General features: G+C 35.5%; 2 protein-coding genes across 2 annotated transcripts in view; one reads left to right on the plus strand and one right to left on the minus strand.

The window, feature by feature from the left end:
* LOC145670475 (transmembrane protein 184C) overlaps positions 1-1,089 on the minus strand; it is a 53,208-nt gene extending 52,119 nt beyond the window's left edge. Inside the window, exon 1 of the mRNA XM_081739189.1 lies at positions 329-1,089. Within this exon, the coding sequence (XP_081595315.1) occupies positions 329-597 (269 nt within the window). The 5' untranslated portion in view covers positions 598-1,089. The remainder of the gene's footprint in view (positions 1-328) is intronic.
* A 70-nt stretch (positions 1,090-1,159) lies between these two features.
* LOC145670474 (solute carrier family 45 member 3-like) overlaps positions 1,160-21,490 on the plus strand; it is a 46,889-nt gene continuing 26,558 nt past the window's right edge. Inside the window, exons 1-2 of the mRNA XM_081739188.1 lie at positions 1,160-1,295; positions 15,988-16,221. Coding sequence (XP_081595314.1) covers positions 15,999-16,221 — 223 coding nt within the window. The 5' untranslated portion in view covers positions 1,160-1,295; positions 15,988-15,998. The remainder of the gene's footprint in view (positions 1,296-15,987; positions 16,222-21,490) is intronic.

Consider the following 21,490-nt stretch of genomic DNA (forward strand, 5'->3'; position numbering starts at 1 on the left):
CGAATTTTAAACAAAGAATGCTGGTGCCCCAAATCCAAATATACTAACCTAACCCAAACTGACCCAAACTAACCTATCCATCAAAAAATACAGAAAATATAGCAAGAAAGCACGAAATTTACGCAAAATATTCTGGCCCCCTGTTCCAAAAATATGCCCAGTACATACGCAAATACAGATTTAGAAAATTAGTATTGCTAATAGTTTGCTAACATAAATTTATCTGTTTATAGTTGCTTCATATTTTCAGCATTTGCTGGATACAACGTTTTGAAACTTTATAAATTTTGAAAGAAAGTAATGTTGCATTATGAATACTAAATCTTACCTTATAATATGTTTTTGCAAAGAGGGTTTCGTATAATGTACAAGGTGCTGTACTATTTGCCAGAATGTTATGGGTAAGGCCATAACAACAAATACACCTCCAATTAACGATCCTTGATCTTGCTCCCTTACTCCATGTTTTACTACATTTGCTATAACTATTAATACTAAAACAAACACTACAAAAATGTACAAAGTCATAAGCCCTGGTTGAATCCATAGTCTCCACCGTCTCACAAAAGACGTACAGTGTCCACCAGTGTCACACATTTTGCATTAAAAGACACTTCCACAACACTAATGTAAATATATCTCATCGGTGTTAATTATCATTTTTTCCAAGTTCATTGTTTATATAGCTTCTGTCACCTTGTTTCTAAATGTTCCTGGATAATTATTTGTTTCTGTTTTTCACATAGTGGTTTATCTACGTCACTGATAAAATCACAAGGAATGAATACACTCACGAAGATTTTAAAGTAATTCTAGCATGAATTATCTTTATACGCAAATTATCTCTTAACGAAATTATCATTTTCCAAGTAAATGTTCATATGATTAAATGTCATGAGCATATCGATAAGTATGATCGATACAGAAAGTTGTCGATATAATATGGCCTTGAAATAAACTCAGAAGTTTGGATTTTTAAGAAATAATAAAATAAAACAAAGAACTTGAAAACTATAATACTAGCATTTTGTGTTCTTATAGGCTCGAACAGCTGCAAAACATTTGGATTTCCTTAAATTATCAACTTCATTTTTGCTTCTACCACAACACAGACTATAAACCGTAAGACACAAAAGAATCCTTGATAAGACTTGCACTACCACAGCATAACAGTATCTGTTGGCTAACGAATGATTGACTACAAGAAAACAAATTTCATGGAATCGAAAGTGAAAAAATTTCGCGAGTGTTTATAGTCTCTTTGTAGAAAAACAAGTTCCAAAGATATTTTTAAAGTAAGTTAGCTAAATACAAGGTTCACTACATCCCATGTTATTTTCAGAGCTTGAGTTTCATTGGTTATTTCAGAATATTTAGTGCAAGGCTACATGTAAGAACAATATTGGGAAAGCTTTGGTTCAATAGGTTATGAGGTCAACATTTAGAAAAGATACATACGTGCAAGTTAATCAGGCTATACATGATGTTATGATATACGTATTTCTTTACTTTTGAGGCACCACTAGAAACAATTGTTAAGAAATTATTATTCTTTCACTAATTTCCTTCTTATTGTCCCCTAAAAGGTTTCTACTGAACAACCACTTGGTGTAGATAAAATTCAAGGGGGCTACCAGAAGTAACTGTTGAAAATTTACAATTATTTTACGGTTTGCGAGTAAATATGACTTCCGAATGTGTGGCATAAAATTTTAGTGCAAAAAACAAACCGATATGTGCCAGGTGAGTACTAAAAAGCACGAGTGCTGAGTCAGGGCAAGGCGAAGCTGCTAGGCCCGCGCTGTAACATGGGTGCTTCCGAAGGAAACAGGCGTGTCACCGATGATAGGTGTTCGAGAAAGCGGGAGGCCTATGTTTAGCTGAAGGGGTCCAGCTCTTTCCTCTAAAAAAATGTTACAATTTTGGTCACTTCTGTTCACATTCGGTTAGTTTAGGGTAGGTTAGGTTAGGCTAGTTTACGTTAGGTTAGGTTAGTTTAGTTTATGTTATATTAGTGTAGGAGTCCCGCTTAATTTTCCAAAAAATCATAGAATTTCGCTTATTTCTACTAATATTAAGTTAGTACAGGTTAGCTTAGGTTAGTTTATGTTAGGTTAGGTTAGATTTGGTTACGTTATGTTAGTCTAAATACTTGCATCATTCATTTCTCCTGGAAATTTTGTGTTTTTTACGTGCTTCTGGACCCCTTGTACTAAACATACTTTTAACGCTCCACTTGAAAACATACAATATAGGTTCTGTACAATGAAGAAATATACCGCCGGTGGAAAAATAGCATCTAATAGTCATCTTTCATGTGCGCCCACTGGCGCAAATCCTAGAGGGGACGACGGTGACATGTCCCCCCAATCTTGAACCTGGGGAACTGTCCCCACCCCCCCAATAATCTGACGTGGAAAGTGCTTTTTGGGATAAGTGTGATGATTTGTGTCCGACTGCCAGAAAGGAATGTAAGATGAAGTTGATTTCTCTTAGCTTTTCCATATTTTAAAAAGAATCGTATTCTGTAGTGTTTTAACGCATTGATAATTTGCCGTATTACGGTCCCGACGCACTTCCATGTATCTAGTTTTCTCTGCATTTACTTCTAAACCCATGTCCCTGCAAGCGTTTAATAAGACCTCTGCATTTCTTTCTATTATTCTCCTATCATCCCTTATTAAATTTACATAATCAGCGTACGGCATAATCTGGTGAACACCTTTCAACTCTAGGCCCTGGTTGTTATCTTTGATTTTCCTTTTAGCGTATTCCAGGACAAAGTTGAAAAATAATGGCGACAACGCATCTCCTTGTTTCAGGCCATTCTCGATGTGAAAGCTTGTGGACAAAGGTTTTCCTACCCAGACTTTACTTTGGGATTCATTTAAACATGCCATAATTGATCTAATTAGTTTTTTCGGTATTCCAAATTCTGTAAGAACGTTGTACAGTGTTTCTCTCCTAACCGAGTCGTAAGCCTTTTTAAAATCAATAAATAGTTAATGTACCGGGCTACTGTATTCCCACTTCTTTTCGAGTATTTGGCTAATGGTAAATATTTGGTCGATAGTTGATCGATTTCGTCTAAATCCGCTTTGATAATCCCCAATAATTTCATCTGCCCATGGGGCCAATCTTGGTAATAGAATGTTTGAAAGGATGTTATAGGATGTTGACACAAGAGAAATGCCTAGATAATTATTACATTCAGTTTTGTCGCCTTTCTTGTGGATTGGAACAATGATTGATTCTTTCCACTCTTGTGACAATTCTTCCTTGTTCCAGATAAGAAGAATGAGTTTGTGTATCTTGTTCCACAATTTTTTGCCTCCAGCTAAAATTAACTCAGCCGGAATTTCATCTACACCCAGAGATTTGTGTTTCTTTAATTTCTTTATAGCAATTTCTACTTCTATTCGGTTGGGTTCTGGAATATATTGTTCTGCGGTGTGTATCTCCCTTTCTCCTCGCACATTAGTTTTTGGCTGCGTGTTAAGCAAATCGTCAAAAAATCTTTCCATCTATTTAAAATGCTATCTGTATCAGTGAGAACTGTTCCGTCAGCTTTCTTTAATATAAGCACCAGGTTGATAGCCTTTCTTAAATTCGTTGATCCCTTTATACATGTACCGAATTTTTTATTTTTACTATTATATTCAGGTTCCTTAATTTTAGCTTTCAAAAAATCACGTTTCTTTGTTCTAAAAGTTTTGGAAGTTTCCAGCCTGATATCTGCGAAATTTTGTGTAGTTATTTCATTCGGATTTGGTAGCCAACGTAATTTTGCCTGTTTTTTCTTCTCTGCTAGTTCGAACCATGGTTTGTTCCTACGTATTTCCGCGTGTTCCAATTTTTCTTTTGAGAGAGGATGCTTCGTAAGCAAAGAAAATAATTTAATTGCTGGAATATTTTTTCCATAATCTTAAGGTTACATGTGTTAACTAAAGAGTATATGACATGCGTCAGATTTCTGTAACGATTCCTGTAATGCTATTGAGATTATCATCATTTTGTTCAAATAAGAGTATTGTTTTAACAAAAGAGACACTGACCAAAGCTTAAAACCCACTTTATTTTAAATTATAATTTGTAACTGTTTCGGATATCTAGCATATCCTTCTTCAGACACTATCGAAATTAATGAAAATACAGACATATATATAAATGTTGTTATAACAAAGTTTAAATTCTTTAACCGTCATATATATAGTCATTGTTATAAAAAGTTTAAATTCTTTTAACAGACATATATATATAGTCATTGTTGTATTTTTTATTTTTATTTATTTTTTTCTTCTTTTTCTTATTTACTGATTCCTTCAGCCAATCCTATAAGTCTTCGTGTTCACTTTCCAATTAATCACGTTCCTTCATTTTTGGTTCTTATATGGGCCTTTTTTTTATTTTTATTTTTCTCTATGCTGTTCAAACTTCCTTGCCATAATTCATTAATTGGTAAGCCCCCTGTCCAGTTCATCAGTTTATCTCTTCCTACCTTCTTTATCCAATCCGCTTCTTTCCACTTCCTTATTATCATTCTTTTCTCCATCTCCAATACTTCCGTCTTATCCCAATTAATTCCGTGATTCGTCTCCTTAACATGTTTGTATATGGCATTGGTATCTTTCTTCCTCCTACATCATCTTCATGTTGTTTTATCCTTTCTTTCATTCTCTATCCTGTCTCTCCTATATATGACATATCGCAGTCCTCATACCATACCCTGTAGATGACCCCTTGTTCCTCTTCATTAATATTTTTAGTTCCTTTTCTATTCTTCTTCTTTATTGATCTTAATAAAGTTTCTCCACCCTTTCTATAAGTTCTGACCCCTCCTTTCTTCAATAAATTCTTCAGTTTCTCCGTTTCTTCTCCTATACTTTCTATGCCATGCCATTTTCCACTCTCATCCTCTTCATTCTTCTTTCTCCCTCTCTTTCTCTTCCTGCGTTCTTCTTCCTTCTCTAACTCTTTCTTGCTGTAACCGTTCTTCTCTAACTGTCTGTAGAATTTCTGTATGCTCTCCTTCCTTCCTTCCTCTTCGTCCTCCATCATTTCTATTCTTCTTATCATATTTGTTATGAAATTTCTCTTTGTACTCCTATCCACGTCGCTCCTCTCATGGCAGTACACTCCCGCTGAGCACTCTTTCTGGTACCACCTCGTAACCAGCCCTTCTCGTTGTTTTATTATGGTCATGTCTAAAAAGTTTATTCTTCCATTTTCTTCCAACTCCATTTCCAAGCTTATGCCTTTTTCTTTATCTTCCACACTATCTTTGAAGTTCTCTAATTGTCTCCAAGTCCCTTTCCACAAGTCTAGACAGTCATCCACATACCCACAAAATATGATCAAGTTCTTACCCCTTGTTCTTTCACCTTTTTCTCCCATTTGTTCATAATTATTTCTGCCAGTACTGGGCTCAGCCTCGAACCTATACTGATTCCTTTTCTTATTTTTACCACTTTCTCACCGATTATACAATAACTGTTTTCCCATATTAACTTCAAAGCCTTAACTACTTTCTCTTTTGTCCATCCTTTTATACTTTTACTACCCATTTCTTCCTTTTATACTTTTACTACCCATTTCTTCCATACCCATGACACTTATTATTGCTTCTCTACTAAGGCTCGGAAACATAGCCTTAACATCAAGACTAAACATAAGTTTTCTGCCTCCAATAAGATCCACTCTTCTTAACAATTCCTTGGCTTCTTCTGTGTTCTTCACTCTGCACGATTCTTGTCCTTCTCTTATGCTTTCACAGATCTCCTTCAACTCCTTCTCTAGTGGCTCCCAGTAGTTGCCTCTACAGTCTAGTACTGGTCTAAGCTTCACCTCTTTCTTGTGTAATTTTGGGAAACCTTTCATTCTTGGTATCCTTCCTTGTATATTTATCCATTTCTTGAAACCTCTTCCTTCTTTCATTACTTTCTTCAATAGATCCTCTTCCTTCATGTCCTTATCCTCTATAACCTCATATGTATTGTCACATAAATCTTCCAGTTTCTTCTTGTACCATTCTTCTTTCTCCATAACTATCACTGCTCCACCTTTGTCCGCTTGGAAAGTGAACACGAAGACTTATAGGATTGGCTGAAGGCCTCAGTAAATAAGAGAGAAAAAAAGAAGAAAGAAAGAAAGAAAGAAAAATAAAAAAGTACAACAATTACTATATATATATATATATATGTCTATTAAAAGAATTTAAACTTTTTATAACAATGACTATATATATGACGGTTAAAGAATTTAAACTTTGTTATAACAACATTTATATATATGTCTGTATTTTCATTAATTTCGATAGTGTCTGAAGAAGGATATGCTAGATATCCGAAACAGTTACAAATTATAATTTAAAATAAAGTGGGTTTTAAGCTTTGGTCAGTGTCTCTTTTGTTAAAACAATCAATCCAAAGCCATGAATAGTCTTACTAAAGAGTATTGTTGCGTCATACATAATTGATATTCTTTCTTCATAGTTTTGGGGAAGTCATTATTTATATTATTATAAAACAATTTTAACGTGGATCTTTGTGGATGCCTAATTAGAAACATACCAATTTTAAATATGCATGTATTCAGATTTCAGAATGTGTTCACGGCAGTGATTTGTAATACTGATATGTACTACTACTTCATCTACATCGCCTAATATGTAATATACTCTACAACAGGTTCACCTCAGAAATCAAATTCATCTACCGTAATATGAGTTTAATCTCCCTTTCCTAGAATAAGCCTCAAATCTGCCCACCTTCCAATGTTGAAGACAACCAATGGCATATTTAGGATTTTGTTTCGAGGGACTATGCCCGACACAGGAAAGGAAGTGGACAATTGCCCACCTGAGTTTGAGAATTAAATATATTTTAATTTATACATAAATTGCAGTTATAATGGTAAGAATTGCAGACCGATAAATCCTATATGATATGATACAAAAATTTAGGAATAAGTCTAACCGTTTATTCTATTCATACAAAAAAAAGGAAGCATCCTCTTGACCTACCTAATTTCCCGGGCTGATTATTCCCCCGTTTTGATTTTCTTTAATTCAAACATTTCCTTCTTTTGAAAATAACTAAACGATATAATTTTTCCTTTGTTATAATAACTCAAGTCCCGTCATGTTGATATCCGCGTAAGTTGGTGTGGAACACCAGTTTCGCTTATCAACACCTCTTACACGGAATGTACTTGAACCTGAACCCACAAAATGGGGGTGATCTATATAATTCCTGAAAGCTTGGGTCAAGGTAAGATCAAAACCGGTTACCAAAATTGGGGAGGTCTCAAGCGTTTCACTCGAGGATAACACGGTACTCATTTTTATTAACACCTTTAAGCGTGTCTTAAAGTCCGTTGCAACCCCGAAAAATCTGAAACGGTGAGACAGATATGAAAACAGAAAGACATGCCTTTCATCATTTCAAAAGTATAACGTACCAAAGTAAAATAAATTGTCCAGGGTCCCAGATGGGGTCCAACTCAAAATGTTGAAATGGAAAGGGGTTCAAGTTGATTATCGTATGAAAGCTTATGTTAAATGAAAGAAGATAAAACAAGTCTCGACTCTTGATGAAAAAGTCTATTGCCACTCCTATTAATTTAAACTTTCTATTAAAACCCAAAGTGGTTAAAATTAGCCATTTCCGGTTTCAACGTTTATCGGTATAAGTCGAAAACGGTAACAGATAGCGAGGAGCGATTTTTTTTAAACGATTCAGCGTCTTAAGACAACATATTACTATCCCAAACATTACCGAAACCGGAAGTTGTTGGAATTGATTAATACTTCCGGTTTCAATACTGTTTTCCACATAGCAGAAACTACTGCGATGAATTCTGTTCCAAGAATATAGTCCATCTTCACCAGTAACCAACCTCTTTTCAAATCAGAAGTGGTTCAATTTAGCCGTTTTCGGTTTCAACATTTATCGCCATAGAACGAGAATGGTAACATAGCGAGAAGCGGCTTTTCGCAAATGATTCAGTATCTCAAACTACTGTACCATTATGATCCGAAACACCTAGAACACCTCTGTTCAAGCCGGAAGTGGTTAAAATTAACAATTTCCGGTTTCTATTTATCACCATACAACAAAAATGTTAATTGATAGCGACAAGCAGTTTTCTGCAATTCATTCAGTCTCTCAAGAGTATATACCATGAAAATCCACTACACACTACCAAAACCGGAAGTGGTGGAAATTTACTATTTCCGGTTTCAATACTGATACAGGGTGTCTATCGGTCACGAAAGTCATGAAATCAGGAAACGGTCATGAAAGTCAAGGAAAAGTCACGAAATTTAGCTTTTGGCTCACGATTTACTTTTATCTGTACAAATATAAGTATAGACTGGAAAATTTTGTTCTATAAAACGTCAAAATTCACCACCAAAAATGTCTATGGTCGGCTTTAGACGCTACCAAATCGCAAGCAGAGCACGCTTCTATCGCATGTATGAAAATTCGGCCCAATTCGCACCCAAGTTCTCTCTTGAAGATGTTGCTAAATTTTATTGTTTGATAAAGAAAAGGTCACAAAATTTCATTTTGCAATTTTAGTAGACACCCTGTGATATCCATAGACCCAAAAACGATAAGACATATCTAGATGCGGTTTTCTGCAAATTGATTGATCTTCGCAAAAGTAGCTTCTGTTTCCTCCTTAAACCATCTATTCGATCTGAATTTGGTTGAAATTGACTATTTCTGGTTTCAAACTTTATTGCCATAGAACGGAAAATGCAAAGTCTAGCGAGTAATGGCTTTCTGAGATGAACTTAGCGTCCGAGGGACAGGCTCTATCTTTGATCTTATTAATTTATTGCAATCAGTAGTTAACATATACTACTTAGGTTTGAGTATTGAATGCTTATAGTTTGGAAGTCTACTGTAGTTTCACACTGTGAAACGAAACAAACGAGTTCTATCTTAATATTTTGATACTGAAGTAATTTTTTTTTTTATTATTATTATTATTATTATGAGTAACAGCTTCAAAATCGAAACCTCATCTCTGCAAGGATGTGACATTTTGCATGAAGTCACTGTTATCTACTAGAAACACGGGTGCTTCTGGTAGTGTTACCGATAAACTTGTCTAAATATAAATAATAGAAGCCTTACTACTACACAATTTCTAAGGAGGAATCTTGTGCCAATATTCAATCATACTTAGATGTTTTAAGTGACGTTCATATCAAATGGCGTTCAACAGTATGTCGTCAGTGTCGTAGTCTTTTCTGCTACTCTCTACCTCCATTCGCTTTTACTTTCCCAGGGTCGATTTCGTATTGTGTCACGAAGCACATCATTACGTACAAGCCATCGTAGCAAAACTAGAAAGTGACTTAATAGATCAAGTTTTCAAGACACAGGAGAAGATATTTATGTATAGAAACAATAAATAGTCATGGGCCAGGGTGGCTTAGTGGTAGAGCGTTCACCTCTGGTGCATGGTCCTTGGTTGGCGTCAAGTGATCTTTGTGATAGACAAACACCATGTGCGTGAGTTTCCTCGGGTTTCACCCGTTTCCTCCCATTTTCTTAATTTGATTCATCACCGCTTCTTTTAGCCAAGCCGGCATAACCGTGGGGCGTAAAGCTGAAAGATTTCATTTCATTTCAATAAATAAGTCATTATATATGTAACGAAGTCCGTATTTAAACTAGGGATGGCCACAAAGATCCGGTTCGGGCGGAACCGGTTCTCGGAGATCCGATTTTCAGAACCGGTTCCGGACCTGGATCCGAAAACCCGGTTCCAGACCTGGATCTGAAAACCCGGTTCCAGAACCGGATTTCCAGACCTGGATCTGAAAACCCGGTTCCAGAACCGGATCTTAGGAACCGATTCCAGGCCTGGATCCTGATCTTCTAGAACCGGATCCGTTCAGACCCGAAAACCGGTTCCGCCAGGAACCGGTTCTGGCCATCCCTAATTTAAACAGAGACCCGAGCCCAACGCGGTATGTTGAAAAAATCAAAACTGAAGTATAATATGCTGGAAGAAGCAGGGTGTCCACGAGAGAGAACCTAAAGGGAGAAACAATGTTTTTACTATACCACAACCAACAACTTCTCATTACGATGCTACTGATGGTGAAATATTGCTTATTTCATGCCTGCGTAATCGGTACGTTTGATTCCATTGCGTTCCGTATGTTCGTTCCTTTGCTTGAGGCTCAATGTTAACTGACACGTCCATATTCTTTAGGCCTATACTGAATACCAACAAATAGCATAGGGAGTAAAACTTTCCTAGCCCAACGGGGAGGAGCGCAAAATACCTAAATACAGACCTGGTGGCACCGATACTCTTTACCTGTGCCAAAGTGGTGATAGTCGCTAATATAATACGACTTTCTAAGACAATAGAAGGTTATTTTTATAAAGAAATAAAACTTACACACTTATGTAGTGGCTCCCTAGAATGTTTAACTACACAATAACTACAACTCATCTCACAAGCGAGTTATTTCTTTTTAGTTTTTGTTAAGTTTTACTGCTCTTTGACATAGTAAATGAAAGAAGTAACTAAAGATGTACAAAGAGTGAAAAATGCAACATTTGAACCGAGAATTGAAGCCGGGTCTACTCTTTTCCATTGCGGTGCGTTAACCACTACACTTCCCAGCCCGGACGCTGAATAAGTAGTCATACATTTTATCACTCTTCAAAACGGTGGCCAGCAAGTCGATTCCGAGCCCAGTAGTGCTTTTTTTAATCGTTGTATTGAATAAGGGGGGGGGGAGCAGGTCCTTAGAAGGACGGACGTGACTGTTTTATTATTACGAGGGTGATTCAGAAAGTAATGCCTCCAAGCCCACTACTTAGCCAATAGTACTGCAAACATTCTGAACTGTTATTATTAATGCACTGATGTTTAAGCTATAGAATGTCACTTGTTTCACCTTCCTATCTCTTCTCGTTCCAGAGTAATGGAGCAATCAATGGCATCCAGTGCTGACATCCGGTTGAGACAGCAGGCTGTCATTGAATTTCTTACTGCAGAAGGTTGTGGGCCCAGAAACATTCATTGCCGGCGACGAGTTGTAAATGCTTCATTACGACCCGGAAGCGAACCGTCAGTCGATGGAGTACCGCCACACGTCCTCTCCTCCGCCAAAAAATTCAAAGTTGTCCCATCTGCTGGCAAAGTGTTGTTAACATTCTGCCTCATCCTGTTTATAGTCCGGGTCTTACTCCCTGCGACTTTGGGCTCTTCCTCAAACTTAAGGAATACCCTAAGGGCCAATACTACAGTTGTGACACGGAAGTGGAAGCAGCAGTTTGGCAATGGTGTCTCCAGCAGCCATCACAATTCTTCGCAGACGGCATGAAAAAAACTTGTTTCGCATTGGCACAATTGTGGTGCCCGTAATGGGGACTATGTAGAAAAATGATCCCGCCATTTGTAGCTGACATTGGAAACTTTTCACTGATACCTATATCGGTGCTATCTGTCAAACACAAATAAAGGTATCACCTGCGAGGCATTACTTTCTGAATTACCCTCGTATTATTATTATTATCTGCCAGGGTTGCCACTTCAAGAAAAAAATTAAGAACACGAAGCACTTGGACTGGTTAAGTGAATTCCTAGAACGCAATGGAAGACTGTGGTTTCATGTGACTTAGCACCTACCGTACAACCCAGGTTTAGCTCTACAGCCTTCTCAATAACAGCTGGTGGATTGGAGTTTTGTGATGCAGTATGCGAACACAACGCACTATGACTGATTCAAATTATTGCCTCCAACGAACCAGAGTGTCTACCATCCGAAAACGAATCGGGAATTTGAAACGGTCGGGGAAAGCGGGAGTTAGCCTGGAATTTTCTGCTTATACAAGAAAATTCGCTAAAATATTAATGTTAATGGTTTATACAAAAAATTGTTGTCAATTTGCTCGGTAACGGAGACGGTAGGTGACACACACATCGTCTATTTTTAAAATGGCTCCCGTGGTTATATTAGGCACGATGAGGTGAGATATGAACTTCACGCTTTAGTCGTTTTTGTCATCTCTAAATTGTCCCCAGGTACAAGGTCAAGTAATGCCACTCTTCTATTCATCACTTTCTTTTTCATAAAACTATGGTTCAAATAGCCTAAGAAATGGCATCAAAGGCTTAGATAAAAAGAAAACAATCTACTTGTCAATGGACAGTCCTAATGTAATCTCAAATTCTTGAGATCCTCAGCAAAGAGCTGTCTTTAGATGTTGGCAGACAACTGCTGGACATGGCGGTTGTAATCTTCACGTTATGAATAGAGCGTTTAAATATGGATTGAGGAGCATCTACTTACCTTTTACAGGAATCTGTACTATCTGTTTAGAGACTCATCTAGTCATCGTTGGTACATTTATAGCTGTCATTAACTCTTCACTATTCCCACTGATGTCTCGTACTGTGCGGTGTCTCAGGGACATTCATATAGCCGGAAGAGCCTAAAATTGATTGATTTTCCGTCTCAATTAATTATGTATTATCGTTCTCTGTGCTGACGAGTGCGTACTCTATATCTAGGAAACTTTGTACCGAGATTTCCGAAATGCAAAGACTGCTATTGCGTTAGCTAGAATTTGTGAAAACGCACCCGGCGAGAGGCTAGCTCCAACGGATTTTTTTTTTTTTTATTTTCTCGCTTATGACTCAGATATTTGTTGTAATATTGGGTAAATAAGTTATTTAAAAGAAATTTAAACGTTGTGTTTTTGTAAGTGTATTCCCGTATTAAAAGCCAATAATAGTAATTATTGATTGCCGTGGTTGGTCGGAGTGCTGGATAGAAGAAAAACCGTTCCAGAAAGGAGGATATCATAGTGTCATGGTGGATATTATTTATTGCACACACAACCCGCGTTCATCAATATTCTGACAAAGTTAAGTGGAGAAACAGCAGTTGGAAAAGGGAATACAAGCCAAATACCGTTTATTCTATATTAAGGAGAACCTTGTTATTTATATAATCACGTCGATGTTGTGAAATATAAAAAAGTGGTCATTTATCAGGCTGTGGTAACATGCTGTTTATAATTGTTGAAGTGACTTAGAAGTGAAAAATTAAGTTCGTCTTGGCTTTTCTCCAGGTTTAGTCCCTTCTCTGTTCCATATACAGGTAAAAATAAAATACTAAGTATATTGATGTCCCGGACGTTCTGAAAGAAAATAGTTTCATCTGGATGACCAGTGGGACGAACCGCATGAATACACTTTTCTGGTCATATTTTGATAGAAGTCCTTTATAGAAGTATTAAATAATTAAAATTATCATCATCTATTCAGAAATTATCATCATCTATATGGTTACCTGGGAATTTTGCTATCAAAAGCCAACTCTCAGGGCTTTGTAACTAAAATTAGCAAGGTCAGGATACTGCTGATTTTTTTTTTTTTTTTTTTTCGAATAGTAATCCAAGTACTTTCTTATTGGTTTGTATTGTGAGGTAACCTACTGGACTACATAAATTACTACTGCTTATTTGGTGTTTATTGACTATTTTTTAAAAGATGGTTTAACTTTAGATATTTTCTTTTCTTATATATTGCTTTATTATGACTTGTAGAATAGTGCTCTGTGTGTGGTCCGTGGCCGCCCATTTTTAGAACACCCGATATATATATATATATATATATATATATATATATATATATATATATATATATATATATATATATATATATATATATATATATATATATATAATAGTAGAGTAGATAGCCTGTCAAAAGGCTGCAAAGAAATTAAAAAGTAAGGAAAGTGGAACGCTTCACCTGTATCATCCAATTTTTATAGCTACTTGTGTGGCATAGAGTAGAGATAAGCAGTTCAGGGAACTCGTTACTCAAGAAAGGTTAAAAATTGATATGGAAGTTTATTCCAAGAAGGAAACCAGATTAGATGCTTTCTGGATGCGCTTTGAAAAATGAAAGAGTTCCGGGACTTGGAAAAAAATCGTTACCACATTCTTCACCACCTCACATGGGGTGCTTCTGTTGAGAGGGCTTCTCAGCCATCGGAGATATTTTAGGAGAAAAACTCCGTAAAGATTCAATTATTGCACAACGATTAGACGCAAGAGTATTGAATAAATTTGAAATTGGTAAGGATTCGTTGCTGTTGGTTAGGAACGCTAACAGCTCCTTCGTGGCTAAACGGTTGACGTACACACTTTTGGCGTGGGAGACCCGTTGAATTGAATTTGAGTTTAACGTCCCGTTCAGCAACGAGGCTATATGAGACGTGGAACTATTGATTAACGTGGAATCCGAACCACATGAGCTCCCGCCGGAATCAAACCCGGGTCTCCCACGCCATAGGCGCGTATGCTAACCGCTTAACCATGAAGGAGCTCATCGGAGATCCGTGTTCAATTCCCGGTGGGAGCTATAAGTCCATGTCTTATATAGCCTCGGTGTTGAAAGGGACGGTAAACTGAAAGTCAAATCAAGGCGCTAACTAACGTTGGAAACTTGCTCTGCAAGAGAGAAAGAGAGAAAAAAGTCTGCAGAAGAAATAGCTAAAGAGAATAAAAGGAAACCAGCAGTAATGACAAGAATTGGAAGCCAAAAAGCAAAAGATTAACGTAGGTCAGGGGTGAAACTATCAGTCAAGTATTTGGAACTATTTAGTTTCTTATACGTAATAATGTTGGTGCCAAGTAATGTGTTGATTATTTAGAAAATGTCATTCTTTTATTATTTAACAGTCACCAGATACAGCTCAGAGGCCATTTTATAGTGGATATCTAACAACAACAATAACAATGGAAAGGATTTGGGAAGGTATCGGCCAGGCCTTGTTTAGTAAGTACTATCCCACCATTTGCCTAGTGGATTGAGGAAAACTCCAGTCAGGGTGTTCGGCAGCGGAAATCGAACCCACGATCTTCCGAATGCGAAGCCAACGCTCTAACACTTGAGCTACTTCGTTCGGTCTTCATTATCAAACATTTTTGTCAAGTTGGGCCGCGGTGGTAGAGCGTTCACCTCTGGTGCATGGGTCCCTGATTCGGTCCCAGCTCGCGCCAAGTGAACTTTTTTTTTGGACAAACACTGTGTACGTGGGTTTTCTCGGGGTTCTTCCGTTTTCTCTCACTTTCTTCATTCCATCAATCATTTCTTTGTCATCATTACCGTCTCCTTTAGCTTAGCCGACATAACCGTAGGACGTAGAACTCAAAGATTTCATTTCATCTTCATTTTTATCAAGTTGATATTCTTTTTGTATTTTATTATGTTAAAACATTTAAGATTGAAACTTAGTAAGGAGTATGTTTAAAGATACGATACCATGTCTAATATATTATTTACTATTGCCAAATATGTTACTTCTTTAACTGGGAAATTTCAGACGCTTATCATGGAAAATTAGGGAATTGACCAGGAATTTAATGATTGGAAATTAGTATACATGCTGCGCACTGACGCTGCTAAATAGTTGAGTTAGATACATTATTTTTTTCCATAGATGGCACTATATGCCATGAACAGCTTGCCCGTAACGTTCCATAGATGGCACTATATGCTATGAACGTCTCATTACCAGTGACGCTTCATAGGTGGCATTATATGCCATGAACGGCTTGTTACCTGTAACGCTCCATAGATGGCACTATATGCCATGAACGGCTTGTTACCAGTGACGCTCCATAGAGGCACTATATGCCACGAACGGCTTGTTACCAGTAACTCTTCATAAATGGCACTATATGCCATGAACGGCTTGTTACCATAACACTCCATAGATGGCACTATATGCCATGAACGGCATATTACCAGCGACGCAGTAGGCCGGAAACTTTTGGAAATAGATTCGTATGAACTTTAATTAATGTAAATGGTCTCCACGTGTGAGAACTTTGAGAAATACTAGGTTATACAATTGTTTTAATCCTGTGTAAGTATTCTCGTGTTTCTTATTTGTATTTGAAAATCTCATTAAATTTTATTTTGTTTCAGGTGAAAGAAATATGGAGCACAAAGAATATGATTACTCTCCACCACTATTAAGAAAAAATGTAGAAAATGCAGACAATAGGCAAAGAAGGAAATATTCCGTTTTCCGGCTATTACTGATCAATGCAGTAGTTTGTGGATTGGAGATCGCTGCCAGTGTGGCTTTCACATATCTACCTCCATTATTATTAAAAGCTGGCTTCAGTGAAGCTACAATGGGAATTGTCGTTGGAATAGGTATGTATTTTCACTAACTTCTAATCTAGAAGATTGTTAAGGCTCTATATCATTTCATTTGTGAATGCTACTACTTCTAATCTAGAAGATTCTTAAGGATCTTTCACTTCATTTGTGAATGTTACGACTTCTAATTTAGAGGATTCTTAAGGATCTTTGTCATTTCATATGTGAATGTTACGACTTTTAATGTAGAAGATTCGTAAGGATCTCTGTTACTTCACTTCATCCTACCTTAGACTTAGCAGCTGATGACATCAAATCGAAATGGAAATCTGTGAAAGCAGGGATTACAAAAGCAGCCGACGAACACACACGAAGAGAAACGAGAATCCAATATAAACCCTGGATAACAACAGAAAATATTGGAAATGATGGAAAAAAAGGACAGTTCAAGATAAACAAAGAAGAGGGATACAGAAATCACATCAACAAATAAGTAAAGAAGGCTAGAGAAAACTGGATAAACAACTTGTACAAGGACATTGAGGAAAATGTAGTCAAAGGCAGTACAGAAACAGCAAAAGGCAGTATAGAAAGGTTAGAAAATAGTTCGGTGAGAAAAAGAAACGCACAGACATTATCATAGACAATGATGGAACAATGCTGATAGAAGAGGAGCAGATAACAAGATGATGAAAAAAGTGAATTTTATTGTACCGTATTTTAAACAATAGAATAGATTCATATATGAACTTATATCGAGTGCATTTATCTGCCATAAAAAAAAATAATTTAGGTTCATACATTATTAATAATTGAACGATTCGAATGCTGCTTAATAATAATAATAATAATACAATAATAATAATTATTATAGGTTAATTACAATACGTATTTATATTAATAGTGTCATATAATTCATTTCCGAGGGGAATAACTTTTTGGTCTTCCGTTTTGAGTCTTTGTAATTTTTGCTGTGCCCCAAGTAGTGTTGTGAAGGCCCGTTAAAAAAAAATTTAAAAAAAGAAATTTTGAGTAAAAAAAAACTCTTTTTTCAATTTCTTCCCCTGAGTTGGGAAAAAAAGGAAAGTTTAGGAAAATTTTAAATTTTCGAGTATTTTACTATATTATGCTTTTAAAATGAGAACTATTTTATATTTACAAGTTTACAGTTAAGATCATTAGAACAGGGAAATATATATATATATATATATATATATATATATATATATATATATATATATATATATATAACTAGAAGAGTTATAATACATGTACCACAATAACAAAATGGGAAACATTTGTTTCAGTTGGTGACGTCGAAGTTGCTTCAGCAACATACGTTACACTTTTTACAAAATATTTCGTTATTATAACAGATAATTTGCCGCATTAAAAACAGGTATTAGTTTTCATATAGGATTTTGGTGTACAGAAAGTTTACATAAAAGCCTGTATTAGAATATTAAATAATAGTAATTATATGTTTTAGTGCGGGAGTATTAGTGAAATTGGCGTACTGCTCTTTTAAGAAGTAATTTGGCATATTAAGAACTCAGTTTCACTCATGAGCCCTATCTGTTGCAACAGAAAAGCTTCATAATTGTAGACTTGTATGTAACTGCAAAAGTTTTGTAACTAATCCACATCCACGAATAAACGACTAAAAAGCACATAAAGGAAATAAGTGCACACTATTAATTTTCAAGACTAAGTGCAATAGTTTTATTTTCGAGCTTTTTTTTCTTCTTCTTTTAAATTCCGCAATGAAATTTCTGAATTTACATTTTTCACGAGTTCTTTAAAAAAGACGGTTCCATTACTAGTAAAAATTAACCTAATACAAAAATTTTTGTTCTTTACTCAACGTTTCCAATTTCCGGTAAAAACAACCGGAAAAACGGTTTTTTTGCCAACAGATTCAAAATTCCGGAAATTTTACAACGCTAGCCACGAGGAGGTTTACGGAGCATGACCTATTCTACAGATTCAGGACTAAACCCATAAATCCAGAACTCTTCACTCTATCTCCTAAATTCTACAGATTCAGAATAAAACTATATTCTAACAAGAACATGAAGGTATGATCCACGTAAGTTCGTGGTTTCTTCCTAGAAATAATCAGCTTCGATGAAGATATCATGACATTACGGGTTGAAATATTGGAGAACATAGAACAACAAAATAAACTTTAAAAAAAGTGAGTAAAAAATGTTCTTATATTATATTACAAGTGCGTACAAGCGTTAGTGCGAACATTAGTTGTTCTTCAGTGGACTGACTCAAAATTCCCAGTACGGAAGATGGCAATATAATGAATAATAATAAATTATATTGTAACGAACCCTTGAATGATTTCGTTCCATTTAGGATATTTTAAATTAATTTAGTAATAGTCTAGAAAATTTTTATTTTTATTATACTAAATAACATATATATTATTTCTGTTGATAAATTTCACTAAACATATTTCGCGATTAGTAATTAATAAAAAAAAATAATTAGTCGAGTTGGTGTCTTGTCATAATATAGAGGTGAGATACTGCATTTCGGTGCTTTCGGAAAGGAAGAGGAGAATTGTTTATATTTTCTTCGCCTGATTTTCCGTGAATTTTATGATTGTGGCCAATCAGAATTGAGCCAAATCACGCTTGGTATAGACCAATTAGTAGTCTTCTTCTTCTTGCTCAAAAAAAAAAAACAAAAAAAAACGAGAGGGGGGAGAGAATTAATGGCGGCGGTCGAAGAAAGTAAGATGTTATAATTTAGCTTCCCTAGGTTTTGTTCTAAATCTAGGGAAAGAATGTAAGAAAATTCATGATATTCTCCCCAACCTAAACGATAAGTTATAACGGAGAGAGAGAAACTTCAAGTTGACTCCTAACTATTCTACAATTAGGCCTACCGGAAATTTAAATTATGATATTGGCGTTTAAAAGTGAAAGGAAGACAAAAAGGGGTCAACCATAACTCTTTATTTTGGTATGTAACAGAATTTATTATGATGAGTTGTTACTTTCCGAATCTCTCTCTCTTCTTCCTCTCCGGGGTAGCACCATAGTTGTAGTAATTATCATTGTATATGACAGCAATTACCTCTTGATATGAAAAGTAGAACATAGAGAAATTTAAATTACTTGATGTTTAAAATTTGTTTTGTTTATTCCGCCATGTTCATTTTTAACTTGCTTGATATAAATGATGATAGTAATTACATAAGATAAGATCTAACATTTCTTTGAAGCGTGCTCATGTCTTACCGATAAAGAATAACTGTAACACTGTGTGGCAAAATTGGATTGTGGACAGGATAAGTCATTTGGGATTTAGTCATGTGGCCAATATTGTTTAATATTTGCATAGTAAACACTGAGGATAAGTAGATAAAGCACGACGTTTCTGTTAGTAATAAATATGCTATTCACTGTGTCTGTTATTTTGTTCTGCGAATGTTCAGTACATGCATAATTCCATTGTTGAGTTTAGGGTTATGCAGGCCTTGAATGCCCACCAGACGCGACTGTGTTGTTTTGAGATGTGCTCTCGTGCCGTATAACGCAATAGTTAAACGCAGTTTTCAGTTAATTGTTCTGTCTCAATATTTATCAACTATATTTAATTATAATAACTATATTTATCACCTGGTACAATTACAGTGTCGAATTACAATGTGAATGTCTTATGCTGGTTTTTAGAAATTCAGAGCTTCTCTATATATGAAGTACAACTTTCGTATATGAATATAGATACAGCAAATAAGAAATCACTTATTCGTGAAAAAAAAAAAAAAAACATGTTTACAATAAGAGTTTTAAAGCACATCAGGATTTCTTGTACTTTTCCTGGTTACCTCTGTACCAGGGATTTGTTCCTAACTAGGCTGAAAGAAATATATATATCTGTGGAAGACGGACCCGTTTTTTTCTGTTTTGTAGTCAGTATCAAGAGATAGTTGAAGTAGACCCAAAATAGGACGTTAGGATCTTAATTGGTAGTAGGTGTTTAACCACTGAATATTTCTAATATGAAGTTTGATAATCACTGTTTTCAAGCTGCTCTATCAGGTTACAAAAATTACTGTATTATGATATATGAGTGGCGGAAGCTCTCGAATCCTTTTTTAATCAAAAGTTTTACCGGGGCCTCCTGAGGCCACAGCGTTTAGCGAGCTAGGGCAGGCGAGTAGAGGATGTCTCGGTTTGTTAGTTATTGTTTTCTAGAATGGTTAGTTGATACAGAAATTTAATACTATATGTTTTGCTCGATGATACTAGCACATTAATCCAACAATTTCGTATACATTTGTTTTATAAGTTTACTTCATTTGTAAATGGAATAGTTAACCTTCTTATTTAATATGAATTCAATAGATATTGTTCTGTCTAAATCGGAGTATACTGTGAAATTAGTTGCATTTGAAGTTTTTTTTTTTTTTTTAAAGCGTTATGTAGTACCATATTCGCCCTGAAAGTGATTAGTCTTAAGGTATGATTGAGTTGTACTGTTTAATATTATTATTATTATTATAGTATTTTAGGATAGTTTGGATATTAATTTGAGATCATTATTTTGATTATTGCATACGGTAATGTGAGTAAAGCTAATAGCCGAGAATAATCCATTCAATTACTTATGATAAAAAAAAAAAAAAAAAAAAGTATTGTAGGGTTAGGTAGTAACAATCAGATTAATAGCCTCCCTGTACTTCCCCTATTTTACCAAAAGATGTTTTTCTTCTGGTAGCCACTTCAAAGGTTTGGATAAATTATAGTAGTCAGTTCTATAGTTGAACATGAGAAACTTTGTCCTAGATGTATTTGGTTCGATTCTCGTCAGTACCTATGCTATTTAAAATCTTGTATGTTGGCGTAGTGACACATGTAAGCTATTACTTTAGGATTTCGGAAGGAGAGCCATATGCTTTAGTTAACTAAAGGTTACCGATACACTTTTCATCAGTCTCAGGTAGTTATTGCATCCTACTTCGATTCCCGACGATATCTAAATATAAGTAAAGAATATTTCATAGAATTTATTAAATAATCTTGATTATTTTGCGAACGTTTTCATAAGCCGGTTGCCCAGAGGATTTTTTTCTTTATATATATATATATAATTTGATGTGTATAAGGAAATTAAATATTTTAGAGAATGGACATTGACTGCTCAGAAATTGTTAGGCTAATTGCTTTCGATAATCTGTTATAGTGAGAGTGTTTTGTTTCAGTCGATCTTAAGTTGGGATAGTAGCGTATTTAGAAATATATTAGTGCATCTGAAAATTTTAAAGAATAACCTCGATAAGACTACCAATATTACTAGTATG

The sequence above is a fragment of the Thermobia domestica genome, chromosome 14 (genome assembly GCF_964235325.1).
Source record: "Thermobia domestica chromosome 14, izTheDome1.hap1.1, whole genome shotgun sequence".
NCBI classification, from domain to species: domain Eukaryota; kingdom Metazoa; phylum Arthropoda; class Insecta; order Zygentoma; family Lepismatidae; genus Thermobia; species Thermobia domestica.